Source organism: Gopherus evgoodei, chromosome 7, assembly GCF_007399415.2.
Source record: "Gopherus evgoodei ecotype Sinaloan lineage chromosome 7, rGopEvg1_v1.p, whole genome shotgun sequence".
NCBI lineage: Eukaryota > Metazoa > Chordata > Testudines > Testudinidae > Gopherus > Gopherus evgoodei.
This window is the reverse complement of record NC_044328.1, coordinates 97566740-97587062: the sequence shown is the minus strand read 5'-3', so window position 1 is coordinate 97587062 and position 20323 is coordinate 97566740. Positions and strand designations below refer to the sequence as shown.

The 20323-nt window shown below is 59.5% G+C and overlaps 1 protein-coding gene across 6 annotated transcripts in view; it reads right to left on the bottom strand.

Annotated features, from left to right (window-relative positions):
- Positions 1-790: 790 nt before the first annotated feature.
- Positions 791-20323, bottom strand: part of SPTBN2 (spectrin beta, non-erythrocytic 2) — a 58768-nt gene continuing 39235 nt past the window's right edge. For all 6 annotated transcript variants that reach the window (XM_030569836.1, XM_030569835.1, XM_030569838.1 and 3 more), the window contains 24 exons: positions 19894-20047; positions 17652-18522; positions 16885-17022; positions 15572-16328; positions 14952-15154; positions 14426-14516; positions 14188-14334; positions 13214-13477; positions 12554-12778; positions 11268-11357; positions 10633-10893; positions 9980-10110; positions 9220-9424; positions 8386-8760; positions 7839-8083; positions 7314-7452; positions 6883-6967; positions 6421-6617; positions 5466-5614; positions 4971-5046; positions 4408-4646; positions 3932-4105; positions 3673-3715; positions 791-2876 (listed from right to left, as the gene is read on the bottom strand). In XM_030569836.1, coding sequence (XP_030425696.1) covers positions 2643-2876; positions 3673-3715; positions 3932-4105; positions 4408-4646; positions 4971-5046; positions 5466-5614; positions 6421-6617; positions 6883-6967; positions 7314-7452; positions 7839-8083; positions 8386-8760; positions 9220-9424; positions 9980-10110; positions 10633-10893; positions 11268-11357; positions 12554-12778; positions 13214-13477; positions 14188-14334; positions 14426-14516; positions 14952-15154; positions 15572-16328; positions 16885-17022; positions 17652-18522; positions 19894-20047 — 5493 coding nt within the window. In that variant the 3' untranslated portion in view covers positions 791-2642. The remainder of the gene's footprint in view (positions 2877-3672; positions 3716-3931; positions 4106-4407; positions 4647-4970; positions 5047-5465; positions 5615-6420; positions 6618-6882; positions 6968-7313; positions 7453-7838; positions 8084-8385; positions 8761-9219; positions 9425-9979; positions 10111-10632; positions 10894-11267; positions 11358-12553; positions 12779-13213; positions 13478-14187; positions 14335-14425; positions 14517-14951; positions 15155-15571; positions 16329-16884; positions 17023-17651; positions 18523-19893; positions 20048-20323) is intronic.

Below are 20323 nucleotides of genomic sequence, written 5' to 3'. Positions count from 1 at the left end.
CTTCCCCACTGCCTCTTCGCCCCTGCCCCCACTTCCCTTTTTGGCGAGAAGAGCAGTTCTCCCCTGCTGCTCCTCGCTCTTCCTCTGCCCCTTGCATGTCTCCCCTGCTTTCCCCAAGTGTTTTCCTCTCTCGCTGCATGGCTGAGAGCCCCTGCCACTGGAGCAGGCTGACAGCTGGGAGGGATGCTACAGAAACAGTGGCATGAACTCTGCTCTGAATATCAGCAACTCCTCAGTGCCATGCTGCAATCGGATCTCTGGTTAGAGGGGAGTCGGCTGAGCGCCTTTGTACAGATCTCTCGAGAGCCGCTCCAGCCCTAGTCTGCCAGGTCCCAAAACTCCAGTTTTCAAAGTCCAAACCCAGCCATTCTCAGGCTGGTTCTGGCTAGTTTAATAGGTTGATTAGCTTGTGCTATCACTAATTATTGCTACACCCTTTCAGTTACTGTTATGGGCAGTTCGCAAATGCAAGTCATTTTCTGCCCAAGAGAAACTGACCATCTTGAAACTGACCCACTTGAAATGGTAAATTTTCATAACCCTGCTAGTGCAACCCCACATTTATCACGATTGAATTTTTTGGACACCAATTATCACGTTACAGTGAGGTTTCACTGTATTTGTGTTGCAACAGCCCTGGGAGCCAGTTGCACTGGCACTATGACACCACGTGGCTGCATGTATGATACTCCTGCATTAACTGCACCCGCCATGCCCATCAGCCCCCAAAGAAGCTGTGTGAGCAGACGTGCTCTAGTCCCCGTTCCTGCTGGGAAACAAAGCCTCTTGGTCTCTACATAGACTCTTTTATTTCAGAGTTTCTGTCAAAAATTGGAACAGATGCCACTGCAAACACATGAATAATGTTTCCCACAAGCACAGAAAGATCACCAGGATGCGCTCAGGGGATGTTCCAGCCAGGGGGTGCGAGGAGCGAAGTCACGGGGCCCAAATGCAGCAGCGACATCTTGTTTCCAGGCCTCTCGCTGCAGGAAGCAGGCACCACACCATCCAGTTCTGCAATTCAGCCCACCCCTCGAGCTCCAAGCTGCCTGTCCCCCAGGGCCCCAGAAGAGGGAGGAGACTTGGCTTATTTCACAGTCATAGGGGCGAGGGAGCCACAGTTCCCTACCCTGGCAGGGGTAGGGTTTCTCCTTAGACAGGGAAGACCAGGGGAGGCAGAGAGCAACCACTCATAGCAGGAAGGCACAAATCATTTCCGGGCCACAGACTGGGAGATAAAGGCAAAGGAAACCAGCCAGGGCTTGGGAGAGGTGAGTGGAAAAAGAGACCAGATTGGGCACGGGTGGGGAGGGAATCTTTCCCCCAATTCACCCCAGGAAATCCTATGGATAGCTGGAGACCCAGTGGGGTTAGGACACTGGGAAAGTCAAAAGGGCAGCCACCTACTGAACAGGGGATGGACTTTTAGCTCAATTGTTTAACAGGCCAGAGGAGACAATACTGAGCATCCAACCTGACCTTTGCCCGCCCCCTAGTAACCCTGGCTAGAGGATCCCACCCAGTGATTCTGCTAGCCAAGTGTGGTTGCTTGGTGAGAGACACCCTGTCTCAGTTCAAAGGCCCCACACAGCAGGGAGATTTCCAGAGACACCAGGAACCCAGCCCCCTCGACCATCAACGAGGATCAGGGCTCCTCCTTTGTAAGTTCTCCAGCACTTAGGTGCTCGATTACCAGAAGCACTGAGTCCTCCCGCTCTGAAGTCCATTGTTTGGGGAAGCTCAGCCCCTCTGGGAATCCCATGCCCACCTTGGACAGCAAAGCTCTTAGTGTGAGAAGGGCAGTGAGAGAATGGCCTGCCACAGCCTCAGGCAGGGAATCCGTGGTACTGCTGCTGTTTGAAAGCAAAAATAACCCCACTCCAAAGACAGAGCCCCAGCCCTGGGAACCTGATCCCACCCCCATCCTATCCAGCTCAGCCGCAGCTTCCCTGCGAGGGTGCGGCTGTCTGCAAAGCAGGGGCAACAGGGGTGGGGGCCTCACTGAGGTACGGATACACCAGGGACCCTGCCACAGGATCTGCTAATGCAGAGCAGCTGTAGGAAAGGGGTGGGGGAAGATGTTTCACTCCACACTAGGGCAGCTCCAGGAGATGGGGGGCAGCAAGGAGAGAAGGTACGTGGATCAGAGAGATGGGAGGGAGTAAAGCAAGTCAAACATGCCCCCACTTGTGCATCAGCCCAAATGCCCCTCCCCCACCATTCCTGTGTCCTGGCAACCTAAATACCCTTCCCCCACAGCCTGGCAACCCTAATGCTGCTCCTCCCCTGCACTGGTGCGGAAGGTCACAGAGAGATTTTGCCCAGCGTGGCTTCATGGCTGATGCATTCCAGCAACTCCAGCATTCCCCAGTGTATGGGGGAGTCAGCAGGGATCACAGCGGCTCCCAGGGTGGAAGGGTTGGTTCAGACTGTCACATTAGCACAGCTACCAATCTAAAATGCAGCATCCCCACCCAGGACCCAGAGTTCCACTCCCTGCTCCAATCCGTCTGGAGCCCAGAGCCTGCTCCGCCGTGCAGAGCCCCTTGTCCCATCCCGTCTCCTTCCATCAGTTCCATGGATTAAATAGCCGGGCAGTGCCCCTCCAGCAGCCCCTCCAGTAGCGAGCCCCCCAGACCCTATTGCTTCTTCTTGAAAAAGCTGAATCTCTTTTCTCGGTCCTTCTCCTTGCCGTCCTTGCTGCGCAGGGTCACGGAGACCTCAGCAGCGCTGTTGGGGGACACGGGTGGCATGCTCATGGCCCGTGTCATGCCCTTGCCAGTGAGTGAGGATGGGTCCTCTGTGTCCTGCTGAGGCGTTGGGGTGCAGGCCACCAAGGCATTGATCACCCGCATCCAGGTGCTCATCTCAGCCTGGGAGAATGAGAAGGAGCTGTCAGCTGCGGGTTGGGGCAGGGAATTGGAGCACAGAGACGGCAGGGTACTGGCTCTGGGAGGAGGCGGGGCACCAGGAGGGGTTGGCAAGTCAGAGGGGTGGGACTTTGGGGCACAGACAGGGTGGATCTGGGAGTCTGGGAGGGGACAGAGTTGGGCAGAGCTCTGGGGTGGGGCCCAGGATTCAGAGCTGAGGAGGCAAAGGGACTGGGAGAGGGTGGAGCACAGGAAGCATGCAACTCAGGATGGTAGGGGGCGGGGCAGAGCAGAGTGGGCAGGGATATCTGGGGGAGGGCTCTAGGGCTGGAATGGGGCAAGGTAGAAGGTCCAGAACACTGGTGAGCATGGCTGAAGGACTGGGAGAGTCCTGTAACCTGTAACCCAGGTGTTTGGCTACTGGCCTCAGGTGCATGGAGGAGGGGCTGTGGTGTTAGCCCTCTCTGCCCCTTCCAGACCTCCTCCACTAGAAAGACAGACATTACAGCAGGGCAGACTTGGATCCCCAGGCAGGTGGCAGCGTGTGCATGTAACACTGACAGATCCCACCTGGGGCCTCTGGAGCTTACTGCATGAGCTAGAAGCCACATGGCCGTTAGCTAGGGCTGCAGCAGACTCACTAATCTCTAAATTGTCTAGGTGCCAGCACCACACTCAGGAGGTGTGTGAGTTACACGCGCTCACACATGTAAACCTAGGAGCACTAGGAGGAGCTCAGAGGCCAAGGATGCCCTCATGTGGGCAGGGCAAGCAGCGCCCTGGTGCGTAAGGGACTCACCTCATCCTTGGCCTGGAATAAATACTCTTTGCCGTCATTCAACCTGCAGAGAGGAAAAAACCCACACGTTATGTTACCTCCCCATGGCTGAGCCAAACCCTGCCTTGTGCCTTGTTCCCTTCAGCCCATCCCCTCCACCAGGTCCCCTCCTTCTCATACTGACACAGTCCCCTCCACTGCGTTCCCTCCTCCCCTGCACCCATGGGCTGCAGTCCCTCCACTGCCCACCCTGTGTGTCTGTCACAGAGGCCGCTCCTACCCCAGCTTGAAGACATGCTTGCGTTTCTTGTAGTCTAGTGCCACATTGCACTGCGCCCCCTGCAGGCTGATGGGCACCTCGCCATGGTAGGGGACGCCATGGCTGGCATTCTTGGCATCTTTGTAGAAGCCTAGGCTGCCTTTGTGCAGGACACAGTACACGTTCTGCCAGGACCTTGGGAGGAAGCACAGAGCAGTCAGAACAGACACAGGGAGAGGGAAGAGCTCAGAGCCATCAGCACAGCTGGCAGGGGAGCACAGAGCCATCACCACAAGGCGACCAGGGGTAGGATAGAGCCATCATTGCAGGCGGGAGGGGTGGGACGTGGAGCACAGAGCCATCAGTGACACCATCCAGGGCCCTGGGCAACATGACACAGCCCCAGAGCTCTACCTCGAAGGCCCTGGCAGAGGGGTGGGACTGCCCCACCAGTCCCCAGGCTCCCCCATTCCAGGAAGGGGCAGAGCTTCTCTCACCTGTTGGCTGCCTTCTTGCCCTGGGCTTCCATCTCTTGCTTGCGGCACAGTGCCCCCTCCAGGTGCTCCTGGGCAGTGGGGTCTGGTGATCGGAGCGGCAGCGTGGCCGAATGGGCAGGCTCAGGGGTGAGTGCTGGCAGCTTGGTGCGGGCCTTGGGCGAGGGGGCGGGGCTGTGCTCCTTCTCCTCGGCCAATGCATCCAGCCGTGCTCCGCTTGTCACCTCCGCCATCTCGGGCATCTGGATGGACAGAACAGGTCTGTGACAGGGAGCACAGCTCCTGGATTCCTCCTGCCTGGGGGAGCCGACCACCTCTCCAGGCTCTGTCCCACCAGCCCAGGTTACCCCCTCCAGACCCTACTTCCCTCCCAGAGCTGGGGATAGAACCCAGGAGTCCGAGCTGTAACTGGAGTGGATGGGGCTGAAGGTGGCAGAGGCTGGTATCTCCCCTCACATACATGCCCTGTTCCAGAATTGGGAACCTTAGCCCAGCTGCTGTCTGTGGGCCCTTCTGGTCCCAAGATAGCCCTGGCTGCGGGGCTGCATCTGGGGGAGCTGCATTACCTGAGGGGACTCGGAGTCAGGGTAGATCCCATTCACAGCAGGCAGCTCCGGGAGATGGGTTTGCAGAGTGGAAGTCCTGGGGGGGAAATGGGACAAGAGCGAGCATTGGAGGCTGGTGGAGACCCATGAGAAGGGGGGAGGATAGCTCAGTGGTTTGAGCATTGGCCTGCTAAACCCAGGGTTGTGACCTCAATCCTTGAGGGGGCCATTTAGGGATTTGGGGCAAAAATCTATCTGGGGATTGGCCCTGCTTTGAGCAGGGGGTTGGACTAGATGACCTCCTGAGGTCCCTTCCAACCCTGATGTTCTATGATTCTAAGGACCACCACCAACTTTGCTGCCACTCCAGGATGTACCCTCCATTACTGGGACTCCCCCCGCCAGCCTGTGCTTCCCCATGCCGCCCTCCTCCCCTGATGCCAGGACTCCTTCCCATTCTTCCGCCATGCTGTCCTCCCCTTGATGCTGGTGCTCTAGGCCGGGCCCTGCTCTCACCCATCAGCATTGCTCAGTCCTGGCCCCTGCTGGCTGTCAGGAAGCAGCACTGGTTGCACCGTGACCTCCGGCTCTGGCTCAGGTGGTGTTGGAGGCCGCCGCTTCCTCCTCTCCTCCTCCTCCTGCCTCAGCTGCTCCTTCTCCTCCAGCTGCAGGGGAGAGGGGCACACAGAGATGAACAGCCCAGTCCCTCCTGACAAGGCCCCCAGGCTGGACACGCAGGCCAGGGGCATGCTTCCACATGGCACAGTGCAGAGCTTGGGGTGAGGAGTGGCAGTTCCATAGGACACCAACACAGAGGAGCCAGACCAGGGTCTGCGTCTGGTTCTGATCCATATCAAGGTGGGCGCCCAGGGGCAGAGCTGGGAACCTGCCCCCAGTGCCAAGGCATTCCGAACTGGGGTTCCAGTTCTGATCCATTTGGCAAGAGATAAGCCACAGTGGCAGAGCTGCCCACAACTCAAGAGGGTCCAGGGGTTCTGGTTGTGACCTATACGAGATAGGCCCTGAGGGGCAAAGCTGGGATTGACATCTCCTCAGAGTGAAAGATGCTTCAGAATTGGGAATCCGGCTCTGATTGGCCTGGCAGATAGGCCTAAGGGGCAGAACTCAGATGAGACCTGCTCCAGGGCAGGAGTCCAGATCCAGGGTTCTGGTTCTGATCCATCATACAGACTCAACACAAACACACCCATTGGAGGCTCCATTCACTTAGCTGGGTGGGTCTCAGGTCTTAGTTCCAATTGGTGGCCTCTGTGGCAAACCCAGCACTACCTCAGGCCCATGGAGACATCCCCACCCCGGGCCAGGGCTCGGGAACAGCACAGGGAGCTGTGTGGGTAGGCAATTTCCCACCAAGGGACAGCCAAGGGCCTCAGGAGGCCACATGTGGGGGTGCAGCATCCCTGCCCCAGGCACACACCAAGGGCCCCCCAACCCCAGGCAGGGCTCTTACCGTGGTGAGCTTCTCCAGTGCCAGGAAGCGCTCCTCCCAGGCAGCGGCCAACTTCTGGAAGCCCTCATGCCTCTTGATGAGATTCTCCACCTCATCCACGTTCCCGCCCAGCTCAGCTGAGCGCACGATGGGCTCCTGGCTGGACAGCCAGGCCTCAGCCATGCTGGCATCACGCCCAAACATAAGCACCTCCATAACTGCAGGGGGACAGCTCAGATGGGTGGGGCAATGCCGGGGACAGGAGCCCAGAATTCCAAGCTGCCAGTCCCCAGCAACCCACTAGACCCCATTCCTCTCATGGTGCTGGGGATAGAACCCAGAAGTTCTGACCTCCCCACTGCACCCCTCTACACCCTACCTCATCAGATTCAACCCTATACCTGTGCTGCTGCCCCTTTCCCTCCTTGGTGCCCTCCCGACACACAGAGTCCCGTCCCTTCCCTGCCCCTTCTTCTCACTAACCAATCTGCAGCCAGTCCATCTTCTCCTGCCACCGGTCTCCGATCTCCTTGCGCCGCTCCTGCAGCTGGGCCAGCTTCTCTGAAATCTGAGCAGAGGGGCTAGCTCATGAAAGTGGGGGGCCCACCCTGGGTGAACCACCACACTTGTATTGGTCACATGGTCCCACTGCTAGGAACTAGGGCCCAGTCCAATGATTGGAGGGTAAGGAATGGATCACAATGGGGGACGTAAACCTCACGGAGGAGAGGGGCATTTTGGGGGATGACTTGGGAACACACTGGAGAGGATCCTGACCTGGATCCCAGCATAGAGGTGTGAGTACGAACTAGAGGGGACCCAAAACACTCAGTCCACACAACACCAGGGGCAGTGTCACAGGGCAGTGCTGGGGTGGCAGGGGCATGAGTGCAGTGTCGCTTGGGCGGTCTCACCTTGTCAGAAGCGTAGTGGCCCTTGTCCAGCAGTGCAGTGCCCATGGCTATGCAGGCATTGAAGCTGTCTGTCCGGGCCTCCACCTCGGCCTTGATCCCTTGGTGGTTCTTGATGACCAGGTCAGCCGAGGACACGTCCCTGGGGCAGGAGGAGAAGGAGATACCCTGCAGCATGGCTGAGCTGGCAAACAGACCCCCACTCCCTACTGCCTGGCTGGGCCCAGGCGATGCCCTCCAGTCTCCAGACCTGTGTCCACTAGCCCATACTGGCTGGGGTGGAGGCCTGGCCAGTCTGTCCTGAGCTATACTGGTATGTGCTGGGCCATGTCAGTCTGAACTGGGATAGAGTGGGCCACGCTGAGCTATATTGGTCAGTACTGGCAATACTGGTCAGTCTGGTCCATACTGAGCCATCCCGGTCTCTGCTAGGCTGGGTGAGCTAGGCTGGGCTATATTGACCTACACTGGGCAATACTAGTCTGGGCTGGGCTATCCCAGTCCATGCTCTGGGGGCACCCTGCTCACCTGGGCTTCTCCTGGGCATCAATCTGCAGGTGCACCCCGTCCATCCACAGCATCAGGTCTCGCACCATCTTGAAGAAGCGGAACTTGTCCACGGTGTCGAGCAGCAGCTGCCGGCGGCCTTGGCTGCTGCTCAACAGCTCGGCCCAGGCTTCACTCACAGCCTGCTCATGCCGCCGGATGTCATCAGCCTTCTCACCCGCGTAGGCCTTCTGCAGCCGCGTCGCATCCTCCTGCACCTGTTTCACCTAGGGAGACGGGTCAGAGTGGCATCCTGCCCCACCCCACTCGGGGGAAATGTGTGTAGAGAGAGGAATCCCTGACACTGCCCAACACTCCTTCCTCCCCATCTTTCTTTCCCTATCCCATGCCCTGTCCTCTTGTCCCATCCTACTCTTCTCCCCTGCCCCAAACCCCCCAGATCCTGCCCCCAGCCTCCCTGCTTTCCCACACCAGATCCTACCCCACATCCCCTCCCCATCCCACACGGTTCCCCTCCTGCTCCCATAGACCCTGCCGCCATCCCCCTCTCCCCTGTGGCTGGCAGTACCTGTGCGCTGAGTGCCTGGATGTCATGCTCGTAGGCTGAGTGCATGCGCTGCATGGCCTCGGCTGTGTTCAGGTCGCGCCCCACCTCGTCAGGCAGCTGCTTCTGCTTGTGCTGCACCTGGGCCAGTGTCTGGCGGGCGTCGTGGTAGAAGCGGTGCAGCTCGTAGGAAGCTGCCAGCATCTGGCTGCGGGTGTCGATGAGCTCCAGCAGGTCGGCCCAGGCATCATTGAGCCCGTCCTTCCACTCGGCAATGGTAGCATTCTCCGAGTGCCCTGATGAGATCAGCTCGTCCGCCAGCAGGTTCACGGCATCCACGCGCTCCTGTCCGATGTTACTGGTGTCACGGGAGAACTCCCGGAACTTGTCCCGCAGCATCTGGGGAAAGAGAAGGGTTAGAGAGGCCATGGGCCCTGCTGGGGGCAGTGATGGGTCCCAGGTCTTGGGGGAGTAGGAGAGAGGGTTTGGAGGGGGTCAGGAAAGGGCAGACAGGAGAAGGAACGGGCTTGACGGGTGGGAGGGGCACTGAGGGAGGTGATGGGCCCCAGGCGCATGAGGCTGCCCCAGCTGGGCTCCATGTAGGGCTACCTTGGCTAGTGCTGCACAGAGGCTACGCCACACCGGGTAGCCAGCCGGGCTCTGGCACCAGACTGCACAGGAGCCCAGCCTAGTGGAGACTGGAATGGCTCAGAATGGACAAGTCTATCTCAGTCCAGACTGACCAGTATCACCCAGTACAGAGCAGGATAGCTCAGCGTGGACCAGTCTAGCCCACTTCAGACTGACATGGCCCAGCAGCGACCAGCCTAGCTCCCCTGCTCAGCACCGGGCACTCACAGTGACATGCTCGTAGTCCTGCCCCAGCTCGTGGGAGGCAGCCACCACCTCGCGCTCTGAGATCCACTGCTCCAGGTCATCCACGTCACGCTTGAGCTGGCAGAGGCGCTGGTGCTCCTGCAGCTTCCCCCGCCGCTCCTCTGCCAGGTCCTTCAGGCTGGCGTACAGCTTGTCCACCTGTCCCTGGCGCAGGGTGAGCCGCTCACTGCAGGGGGAAGAGCCACTTGAGCCACAAGCCGGTGCCTGCCTCTCGCCAACTGGAAATGGCAGCACTGCCAGGGAGCAGGGGCCCAAGAGCTGGGAAAGCCCTGGGGCTAATGCACTGCCCAAGATGCTGGGGGGTCCCATGCTGGAATGGGCCATGCCATGCTCAACTGTGCCAAGTTTGGGGCGGGCCATACCAAACAGGAGGAAGGGGGCCATGTTGCTAAGGGAGTCCCCCCCTCTATCTCAAGCAAGAGGGACTGTAGGTTCCAGATCTGATCTCCCCTGGACAGCCACGGCGCCCCTCTCTCCATGTGCAGCCATGGCGCGTGGTGTCTGGGCAGAGAGCGTCGGGCCATAAGGTCTGTGATGCAGGCACAAGCAGCATTCAGCTGGGCTCAGGCCCAGCTGAGGGGACAACTTGGGCTCAGCGGGGCGGAAGGACGGGGCTTTGGACCGGCTCCTGGCAACCCATGGGATGCTATGCACTCACTGCCCTGCCATGGGACCTGGATCTGTACCCCCTATGGTGGGGAAAGGGCACGGGGGGCCTTACCTCTCTGGGTGCTCACTGGCCACCATGTCGCGGCTCTGGTTGGAGAGCTGGTGGATGGTCTGGGCGTAGTCATCCAGTGCCTGTTCCATCACCAGGTGCTTCTTCACCATGGCCTGGGCAATCAGCTCATCCTGTGTATGCCGGACACCAGGCGTCACAGAGGGATGGAGGATGACAAGACACTGGGGCAAAGGGGGGGGATGGACGCGGGTGCCAGGATGCAGGGGCAAAGGGAGTGGGTGGGTAGGGCTGTCCCCAGTTCCTGGGCCAGTGGTCAGGCTGAGGGTCACTCAGCTCTCACAGGTCCATTGGTTTTTATAGGTGTGCGGGGGTCAAGGTGGATGCAAGACATCCAGAAGCAGGGTGGGGTCCATGACCCCAGACCTCAGCCTTCTCCTGAGACATCATGTGTAGCTTCTGTGGCCAGGGGGTGGCACCCAGCGAGTGAGAGGCACCCCAGCTCCCATGGGTATCGGGGAGCAAGGGGGCTCTCAGAGGCGGAGAGGGAGTGGGGCAGGCTGGGCTCTGCGCCCCCTGCACACCTTTGCCTTTTCTTGGGACACCGTGCACAACAGTTGCGAAGGGGGGGCACCCAGTGGGTGGAGGGGTACATCTGGTTCCCGGGGGGGGTTTCCAATCCCTTTCCCCCAGACCTTGGCCTTCTCCTGGGACATCATGTGCAGCTCCTGCTCGCCCATCCAGGCCTCGGCTTCAGCCACATCGAAGTAGAACTGCTGGGCAGCGTGTGCCCGCTCCAGGCGCTGGTGCCGCAGCTCCGCCTGGTGCCTCAGTTCCCGCCAGGCCTCTCGCAGCTCTTCCACCCGCTCCACGGGCCCGCAGCGCGCCAGCCCTGCCCGCCGCCCCAGCAACTCCTCCACGCGTGGCTCATGGCCCTGGATCTCCTTCTGCAGGGTCTGGGGCAGGGATCATGGGCGAGGGGGGTCAGAGTGTGGCCATTACCCTCTCCCCTATGCTGAGCCCCCCCACTCCTGACCCTCCCCTGCTTTCAGACTGCTCTTTTGGTAGAGTCTGGGAGCAGAGAAGAAGTGGAGGGTCATGGTACGTCCACCCGCAGGCCTCACCACTCTTCTGACCCTCCCCCCAATTCACCCCCACTCATCCCCCTCCAGTGCCAACTCTCCCCCACCCCCTCCTCCTTTCATATTCCCCATGCCCCCAACCCCGTACTCCTGCCTTGTCAACCCCGTGTGAGGCAGGGAGCACCTCTGGCACTGAGTGGGGTGAGCAGACTCCAGCCCCCGAGTCCCTCCCCAGCCTGGCACCACACCTGGTTCTTCTTTATCAGCAGCTGAACGGTGGGCAGATCCTTGCCATGGTCGGTGGAAATGGCCATGGGCATCCGCTCCCTCACCCACAGCTGAAAACATAACATGGAGCAGGGTCAGGGGCACATGAGGAGCACATGGGCGGGCTTCACAGTGGGCACACAGTGGGGGATGCAGGGAGAACTGTGCAGGGTGGGAGATGCATGGGGGTTTCACGGGGGGAGCACATGGGGGGCTGCACAGGGTGGGGGATGCATGGGGGACTGCACAGGAGGTGTGCAGGGTAAGGGGATGCATGGGGGCTGCACAGGGAGCACACAGAGTGGGGGATGTTGCATGGGACAGGGACTGCAAGGGGGTCCATGCATGGGCAGCCTCAAACCTGTCAGCCCCTCCCCCTCAACACTGCAGTCTGAATATCAGGGTGGGGGATTAAATTTCCCAGTTTAAATTTTTTTTCCCTTCCACGCAAAAGTCCATCCCGTGGACCCAGCCTGACCCACTACCCCATGCACTTTCACCAGCCAGGGTGGGACACCCACATATGCTGCACAGAGACCCACTGCTGAAGCTAAAGGGCATCACCAGCAGGTGTAGCGGGGACTGGCCACTGGAGGGGGATAGAGACTCACACTTAGCCAGTGAGGGCTCTATTTGTTCAACAGCACCAGAACACTGGGAGTCAGGACTCCTGGGTTCTCCCCCAGGCCTGGGACGGGCATGAGGTATAGTGGGCTGGAACAGGCCGGCTGGGATCAGGACTCCTGGGTTCTCCCCCATCCCTGGGACGGGCATGAGGTGTAATGGGCTGGAACAGAAGAGCTGGGAGTCAGGATTCCTGGGTTCTCCCCCAGCCCTGGGAGGGGTGTGGGTTGTGTCTCTGGTTCTGGAGGAGCGTGCGGAGTGCTGCAGCACAGCCAAGTCCAAAGATCCAGCACATTCATTCGGAAACGCAGTGTGGCTCCATAACTGAGACTCGGATCTGCCCATTAGAGACCCAGGACTTAGTGCTAGTCCCTGATAGGGACCTATCATTCAGCTCCAATACTGTCCAGGGGGCACAGTGGCCTGCAGGAGAAATCCAGCCTAGATGCCCCCGACCCTGCTCCCTGGCATGGGGAGTGCTGGGTGCAGCAGTGGGGCTCTGCAATCCTGTAATTCTAGGCTGAGGCCCATGGAGTAAAAGGCAGCAGCCTCTGGGGCTGGATCTCATTCCCATCTACTCTCTCCGGGCCCCATTTCCCATCCTCTCCCCATGGCAGCGCCGCCTGCACTGCCTGGGACTCACAATCTCGTCCTCTAGGTCGCGGTTGAACTGGTGCTCCTCCTTGGAGGCCAGCAGCTTGTGGCAGCGCTCCTCCAGCGGGCCCCGCAAGTTCAAGAACTTCTCCTCCACTGCCCGGAACTTGCCTTCCACCTCGGCCGTATTGGTGTCCTCCTGGCTCAGGGCCAGCGCCTGCGACTGGATGGCCTCCACCTCCTTCTCCCGCACGTCCATCTGGTTCTCCAGCATCTGAGAGGCAGAGGACAGTGTTACAGCCTGGGGGACTCCAGCAGAGAGCCCCACCCCAAGGGGAACAGCCCTTCTCCTCACTGATGCAGCCATGCGTCCCCCTCTGCTTCCCCATGGTGCTTGGGGATCCTGCAGGCAATCAGTCCCACCTCTGAGCCATGGAGGGGATGGTGCATGGAGGGGATGGTGTCAGGGACAAGGCCAGCCTAGGGTTCTCCAGTATGGTGGCCAATGGAGTGGGCTCCCTCTGCCAGGGGATACCCAAGGCCTTGGAAATAGGAGAACGGGTTCTGGAATTGAGAGGGTCAGAGGGCCAGGATCTGCTATATCTCATGGCCCTTTGGGACCTGGAATTTTGGGTCATCTTGGAGCCCATCATCCCTCATCCCAAGAATCTAAGCTGCCCTCCCCTCTACTGCACCTGCCATCCCAGACCTGTTGCTTCTTCAGCAGGATGTTGACGCTGGTCAGGTCCTTGCCATAGTCATCAGACTGGAGCTGGGCCTGCAGCCCAGCCAGCCAGGCCTCCAGAGCGGAGCAGCTCTGGGTGAAGAGCTCGGCCCGGTTGGCGTCAAAGAGGCACTGGGCCTTGGTCTTGGTGGTGGACTCCAGCTCATCCCATAGCTGGTGGAGGCTGCCCAGCTTCTCCTTCACCACTGGCTCCAGCTCCGGCTTCTCCGCCATTAGCTGCTGCCCCTCCTATCAGGGATCCAGAGCACTAGTTAGGGAGATGGGGCCCCGTGTGTGCTGGAGGGTCTTTGGGCCCCAGCAGGCATGGCCAAACCCAGATGAAGGCCAAGCTGCTACAGCCCTGTGCCCCGCCTCCTAGAGTCATGTGATCACAGTCACATGGAGTCTGCAGGGATCCTGAGACAATGGCTCTGAGAGGGGGGACCTGCCCCATTCATCTCAGTGGGATATTAACACCCAGCCCCACTGCTCCAGGGGCCTGGCTAGCCCTATCCCAGCAGGGGGCACAGTGTGAGGCAGGAGGAGCAGAGTCCAGTGGGCCCAGCTCCCCTGCTCAGTCATGCCCAGACAACCCAACTGGTGGGACAAGTCCTGGGCGCCCTGCTGACACCCCAGCATCTCTGGGACCAGAAGAGGGACAGTCCATGGGTGAGAAGATCCATGGCAAGCGGTGGGACTGTGGAGGCAGAGCCATGGCCTTAGGGCGAGGCTGTGCTAACGAGTCCATGGAGGCGGGCAGAGCGACGGAGTAGGTCCATAGCACTGGGGAGTGCCATGGATTTGGGTTCATGATGCTGTGGAAAGTCCACTGTGAAGGGGCAAATCTCTGATGCTGGTGCAGGGCCCCAGTAGTGAGTCCATGGCAAGGGGACAGGGCCACAGTGTTTGGGTGCAGCCATGGGGTGGTCCACAGTTTGCCATACCCCAGCCTCCCCCACCTTCTCGATCTTGTCCAGCCAGTCTTTGTTGGAAGCCAGCTCGGCCGTGAAGGCCTGGTGCTTCTGCCACTTGGTATGCAGGTTGCGGGCCTCATCATATGACATGTCCTGGGCTGTCAGCATCTTCTCATTGATCCACAGGGTGAGCTGATGGGGAGGCAGAGGACAGAGTAAGGATCTACAGACCTCTGGCCGCCTTGCCCATCCCTCGCATCCCCCAGATCCCCGCCCCACTCACCTCCTGGCAGTCCTGCAGGAAGTGCTGCAACTCCCGGTTATCCCGCAGCCGCCGCAACAGCTCGTTGGCAGCATCCCGATTCCGCTTGTGCCTGGGGAGGGAAAGCAGAGGCTCATGGGACACTCACCTGCAGGGTGAGATGGGGCCTGCCCTCTGTATGTCATAGCCCCAGGACTGCCTTGGCTTGTGAAGACTCCCCGCTACATCGGGCACTAGCAACTTGTACTCTCTGAACATGGCAAGCTGAGATCTGTCCCACAGGCTGCTCTGACCTCCTGGGGCAGGTTTGCCTGGCTCTGGCCAAGGGAGGAGCTCCTAGCTCATCACAATCGTTAATCTCAGTATCGTCCTCCCTTTTTAACTCCAGGGGAAGGAAAGCAGTCCTAAATCACAGAGCTGGGGATGGAACCCAGACTCCCTGCTCTAACCCACTAGACCCCCCCATCCCTTCCTAGGGCAGGGATAGAACCCAGACAACAGTGACACAACAGGGTTCCCAGAAGCCCCTGGGGGGCTGAGTTCTCACCTGCCATCGATGGAGTCAACCTTCTCCTGGACTTTGTCTGCATGGACGCTGTCCCCGACAACCAGCTTCCGTCCGGCGTCCACCAGCCCCTTGATCTTCTCCCCGTTGGCCTCCATGGTGGTCATGAAATCTTCATGCTTCTTAATGGAAGCCTCTGCCCCTTGCAGGGTGCTGGGCATCTCAGTGTGGGACAGCACATACTCCTGCAAGGGTGAGCCACACGCAGGCATGGCACTGGGCACGGCTTGGTCCATGTCCCAGGCCCCTGCCCTGTGTGAAATGGAGATCCCAAGGGAGGAAACTAGGGGCCAGTGGGACGGAGAGGTACTGAGACTGCTAGGGGTGAGTGGGGATGGGGTGATTGGGGGTCCTGGGGGACTAATACAGTGATGGGAATTTGGGTGGGGGTCTGGGGCAACTGGAATGGAAGGATGGAGGGGAATACCAAGCTGGATAGGACTAGGAGACTGATCAGATGTGGGGAGGAATACTGGACTGGATGGGCCCATGGGTCTGATCCGGGCCAGAGACGGGGGTGGCATAATGGGCTGCATGGGCCTGTCCTAGCTCCGGCAGAGGAACCAGCCTCCCCCCAGGCATGCCAGTCGCCCCAGCCTCACCTGGTTGCTGAGCACACCCTCCACCTGCTTGGTGTCCCGCAGGAAGAGCTGGAAGCTATAGGCCTGGGACAGCAGGTGGTGCCTGTTCTCCCACATCTGGCCCAGCTCCTTCCAGCCAGTGTCCAGGGCCTGCAGGCGTTGCTGCAGGAACATGTACTGGGCATCGGTCTGGCCCTGGGTCACCTCCTGGCCCATGGCCCGCATGCTCTGGTAGTCGTCCTTGTAGTGCTCAATCTCATTACGGATGTTCTCATGCTGGCTCAGCAGCTGCTCGGCCTCGGCCAGGGTGGCCGGCACATCCTCAGAGGCCACAGCTGTCTGCGTCCGCGAAAGCCAAGCCTGGAAGTCGTCCAGGTCGCGCAGGAAGCCCTGCAGCTTGCTGGCCTCCCCCAGCGACTCCTCGCGCCGCCGCATGGTCTCACGCAGCTCGGCCCACACGGCCTTGATGTCCGCAAGCTGGTCTAGGATGGGCGTCGCCTGGCCTGGGTGCTCAGCTGCCAGCGTGGCTGCCTCCCCCTGCAGGTCCAACACCTTGCCCTGGATGGCCTCCAGGTCCCGCTCCATGCCCGCCAGCTTCCTCTGCAGTGCCATGACGCCCGCCAGGTCGTTGCCCAACTCCTGCGTCGACTCGATCACCTTGGTCTTCTCCCTCATCCAGGACTTGGTCTCATTGCACTCCAGGTAGTAGTTCTGGATGTTCAGGGCCGAGGTCAGTGCAGCCTTCTTCTGCTCGGCCAGAGTGCAGAACCGCTCCCACCTGGGCAAGGGGACAGGGAGGTAGGTGCGGGGCCTGTCCCCACTGACAACCCTGGAGCTGCCGAGCCCACATTGGCACTGCCAAAGGCAGCCCTCCCCAGAGCCCCAATGCCTGCTGCTGGATGCAGATCCCCCAAGAGTCCTCCTCATCCCCATGGGTCAGTCAGAACCCCACACGCACCCTCCGACGCTGAGCTGCCTTCCCCCACCCCCAGCACCAAGCAGTGTGCTCTCTCCACCCACCCCTACTTCCCCCAGGCCAAGCTGCCTGCCCTCCCCATCTCCCCCCGGCGCTGAGCCGCCTGCCCTCCCCATCTCCCCCTGGCGCTGAGCCACCTGCCCTCCCCATCTCCCCTCGGCGCTGAGCCACCTGCCCTCCCCACCTCCTCACGGCGCCAAGCCACATGCCCTCCCCGTCTTCCCCCCGCACTGAGCCACCTGCCCTCCCCATTTCCCTCAGCGCCAAGCCACCTGCCCTCCCCATCTCCCTCCAGCGCTGAGCCACTTGCCCACCCCATCTTCCCCCAGTGCTGAGCCACCTGCCCTCCTGCTCCGACCTGGTGTTGAGCTGCTCCTGTGTGGCCTGGATGCTCTCCTTGTTGCGGTGGTCAGTGCTCAGCAGCTGCCCAGCAATCTGGTTGATGGCCACGATACGCAAAGCCAGGTTATTCATCTCAGGCTCCAGTGTCTCAAACCTGCAGACCCGGAGATACAGGGTCAGACGACAATGCACTCAACCCCTCTCTTGCCATAGAGAGCCAACCCCTCATGCTACCCCCAGTACAGACCAGCTGCTGCTGATCATGCACCTTCCCTAGTGCCTGCTGGGAAAATCTAGACTGCTTCCCATAGGGCCTCAGCATGGTTATAGCAGCCAGAGCATCATGGGGAATGAATGCATTCTAGGATGCCCCATCACATGCCCAAGGGGAGGGAAGGGGGATCGGCTATGCCGTTCCACTGACCCCATTAGGGGCTCCGTCCCCACCAACATCCTGGTTCCAGGGAGAGGCCACAGGGCAAGCTGGGCCACTGCCAAGAGCACACATGGCTACTGACTGGCTACAGGGGGCTGCCTGAGCATATGTGCCCCAGTGCATGCTGGGAAAATCCAGGTTGTTCTCTCATGGTGCCTAAGTGGGGACAGACAGAGCAGCACAAAGGGAGGAGCAACGCATTCTGTGATGTCCCACCACACAGACAGCTGGGAGACAGGGAAGGGGGCTAGGGCCACAGTTACTCGCTGGCTGCAAGGGACAGCGGGGTGTGGGCCTGACGAGGCTGGGCCAGGTGGTACATGCGGGCCTGGTCAGCCCCCACTCACCTCTGCTGCACCACCTCCAGGTCCTCCAGCTTCTCAGGGATCTCCATGGCATGCAGCCATTGCTCCTTCTCACCAATCCACAGCCCACAGGCATCAGCCTCGCTGAACATCTTGTAGAGGTTGAGGGCGTCCTGCAGATCCTGCTTGCGGCGCTCAGCCAGGGCAGCAAGCTCCTGGTAGCGCTGCTCCACAGTGGGTAGGCGCCCGGCCACCTCAGGTGCATGGGCAAAGGCGGGCGGCAGGCTCTGGGCCTGCTCATGTAACGCAGCAATGGCGGGCCGGTGGTTCTGGATCTCCTCTTCCACATCCTTGTGCTTCTTGACCAGGCTCTGGGTAGAGTACTCATCATGGCCCACCTCCGGGCTGGACACCAGCCGCAGGGCATCCATGAGCCAGGCCTCCATGTCGTCAGCATCGGCCTGGAACTGGTAGAGGCTGGAGGCCTCATGCAGGCGCCGCTCCCGCTCGCTTGCCAGCGCCTCCAGATGTTGCCACTGCTCTTCGATCTCCCGGATGCGCTCGGCCACCTCGCGTGACCCAAAGTGCCCCTCACGCACCAGGCTGTGACCCTGGGCCGTGGTGTGCTGCAGGGGTCCATAGCGGCCACTCATCTCATCACGGAAGGCATTGTGCTTACTGATGAGGCGCAGCACACTGGTCAGATCCTTGCCAAAATCATCCGACGACAGGATCTGCTCCTGCTCCCGGATCCAGGCCTCCTCCTCGCCCATGTCCCAGAAGAACTTCCACAGCCGCCGTGACTCCTCCAGCTTGGCCCGGCGCTTGCCTGCCAGCTCAACCAGCTCCTGGTAGCACAGTTCTAGCATGTCCACTCTCTCCTGCACCAGCTGGGGGTCACATGGCTTGTATCCTGTGGGAGGATGTGGATGTTGTAGCCCACAGGTTGATTATAAGGTAAAGGATAAGAATAGCAATGCAGAAATGCAAGAGACTTAGCGGCATAGACCTAAAAGAATAACTTTAGCTGTTACCATAGCTACAAGGCCTAACAGCCTGCATGAGAGTAATTGCTTAATAGGTTAGCATAAGTAAGTAAATCAACGGGGACCTTAAGTTACAAGATGGCATAAGAGTTTGTTTTACTTGTTTTGTAATAATCGCAAGTGTTGAAAACCGCTGACAAGTACCTCCAAGAAGGCAGTTTGCACCAGTTTAGGGTATTTTTGGAGGGAAACATTGGTAGATGCCTAACCACAGGTAACTATAGTAATTTAATTGACGTGTATGCTACTAAGTTTGAACTAACTAATATAGTAACTTATGGGACATCCCAACTTTAGGAGAGTGAGGAACTCAAGTTAGTAAAAGAGGGCGGAGTTATTTATACATATGCACCAAAGGCCTATAAAACACCTGGTCTTAGGGAGAGCCACTGGAGTTCTCCACTGGCATGCCAGAGTCACACTAGGATCTCTCTCAACTTTCTGAGCTTTCCCCAAGGATAGAGTGTGAGTACATCCAGGTACTGGGGTGGGTCATACTTACAGCATTGTATTATCTCACTTCACTTGTTTGGATAATTTTATTTATTAGACTGATCATCGTTGTAATAAAACTCCTACAATTACCAAAGGTCATCCCTGAGTGCAAGCGTTGCTGCTACTGCCAGGGGGCTCCCAATCCAATAATAATTCTGGAGATACTGGGCCTGGTCTTGGGACAAGAACCTACCAGATTGCGGAGTGCTAACTGGGGGAAATGAAATCAACCACATAATCAATACATCAGGCAACAACATGAGATCCCTGCTTCTCCCCCCTTTCCTCTGCCATCTACCCCACAGGAAGAGCCATGGGGCTCCTGACCCTTGGGTCCTGGGGGAAAAAGGAGCCCAGGATCACTGGCACCAGTGCCCACGAGGCAGGGGAGACAAATAGGGGGCCCACAGCGAGTAGAAAGGGACGGAAGGCCTTTTTGCTCAGGCTATAGAGTCAGGGCTAGGCACAGAGCAGGCAGGGTGGCTTCAGCTATGGCATTGCCCCCTGCAGATGTGGCAACCCCAAACTTGGCTTTGGACCCTCTGCCAGAGCCCTGCTAGGTTCTGAGCTGTTCTCTTGAGGGCTGGGATGTGGGGGCTGGAGCCTGGCAGGGACTGGAACATGAAGGAACAAGCATAGCATGGGCTGGGACATGGAAGGGCGAGGATGCGGTAGGGGCCTGGGATGCAGCGAAGCTGAACATGGAGGGTGAAGGCTGGCTGTGGTGTGAGTGGAGCAGTTACCTTCTCCAGGGGTGGCGAACCTCTGTGCAGCAGTGCCAACAGCCTTGATGCGCTCAGCCTGCACAGCGATGTCGGCCTCCACCAGCGCATGGATCTGCAGCAGGTCTTCCACGCCGTGCAGGTGCTTCCCAAAGTCCTGGGACTGCAGGCGGCCCTGCAGAGAGATGGGCGGCTGTTGACTGCATGGGGAGCCCCCCCCAATCCCACCCACCAGCCCTGCCCATACCTTAGCCCTGCCAGGGGAGGAGCACGCCTACAGACGGAGCCAGGCACCCTCCACACTCCACCCCAGCCAAGGGGACAGATACAGCAGCAGGCTGCACTGGGGCATATGGACACAGTGCCAGCTCCCTGCCCCCTGCAGCACAGGATACAGTACCCAGGGAATCTGAACTCCCCTCTGCTCTACGGCACCCCTATCCCCTGCTCC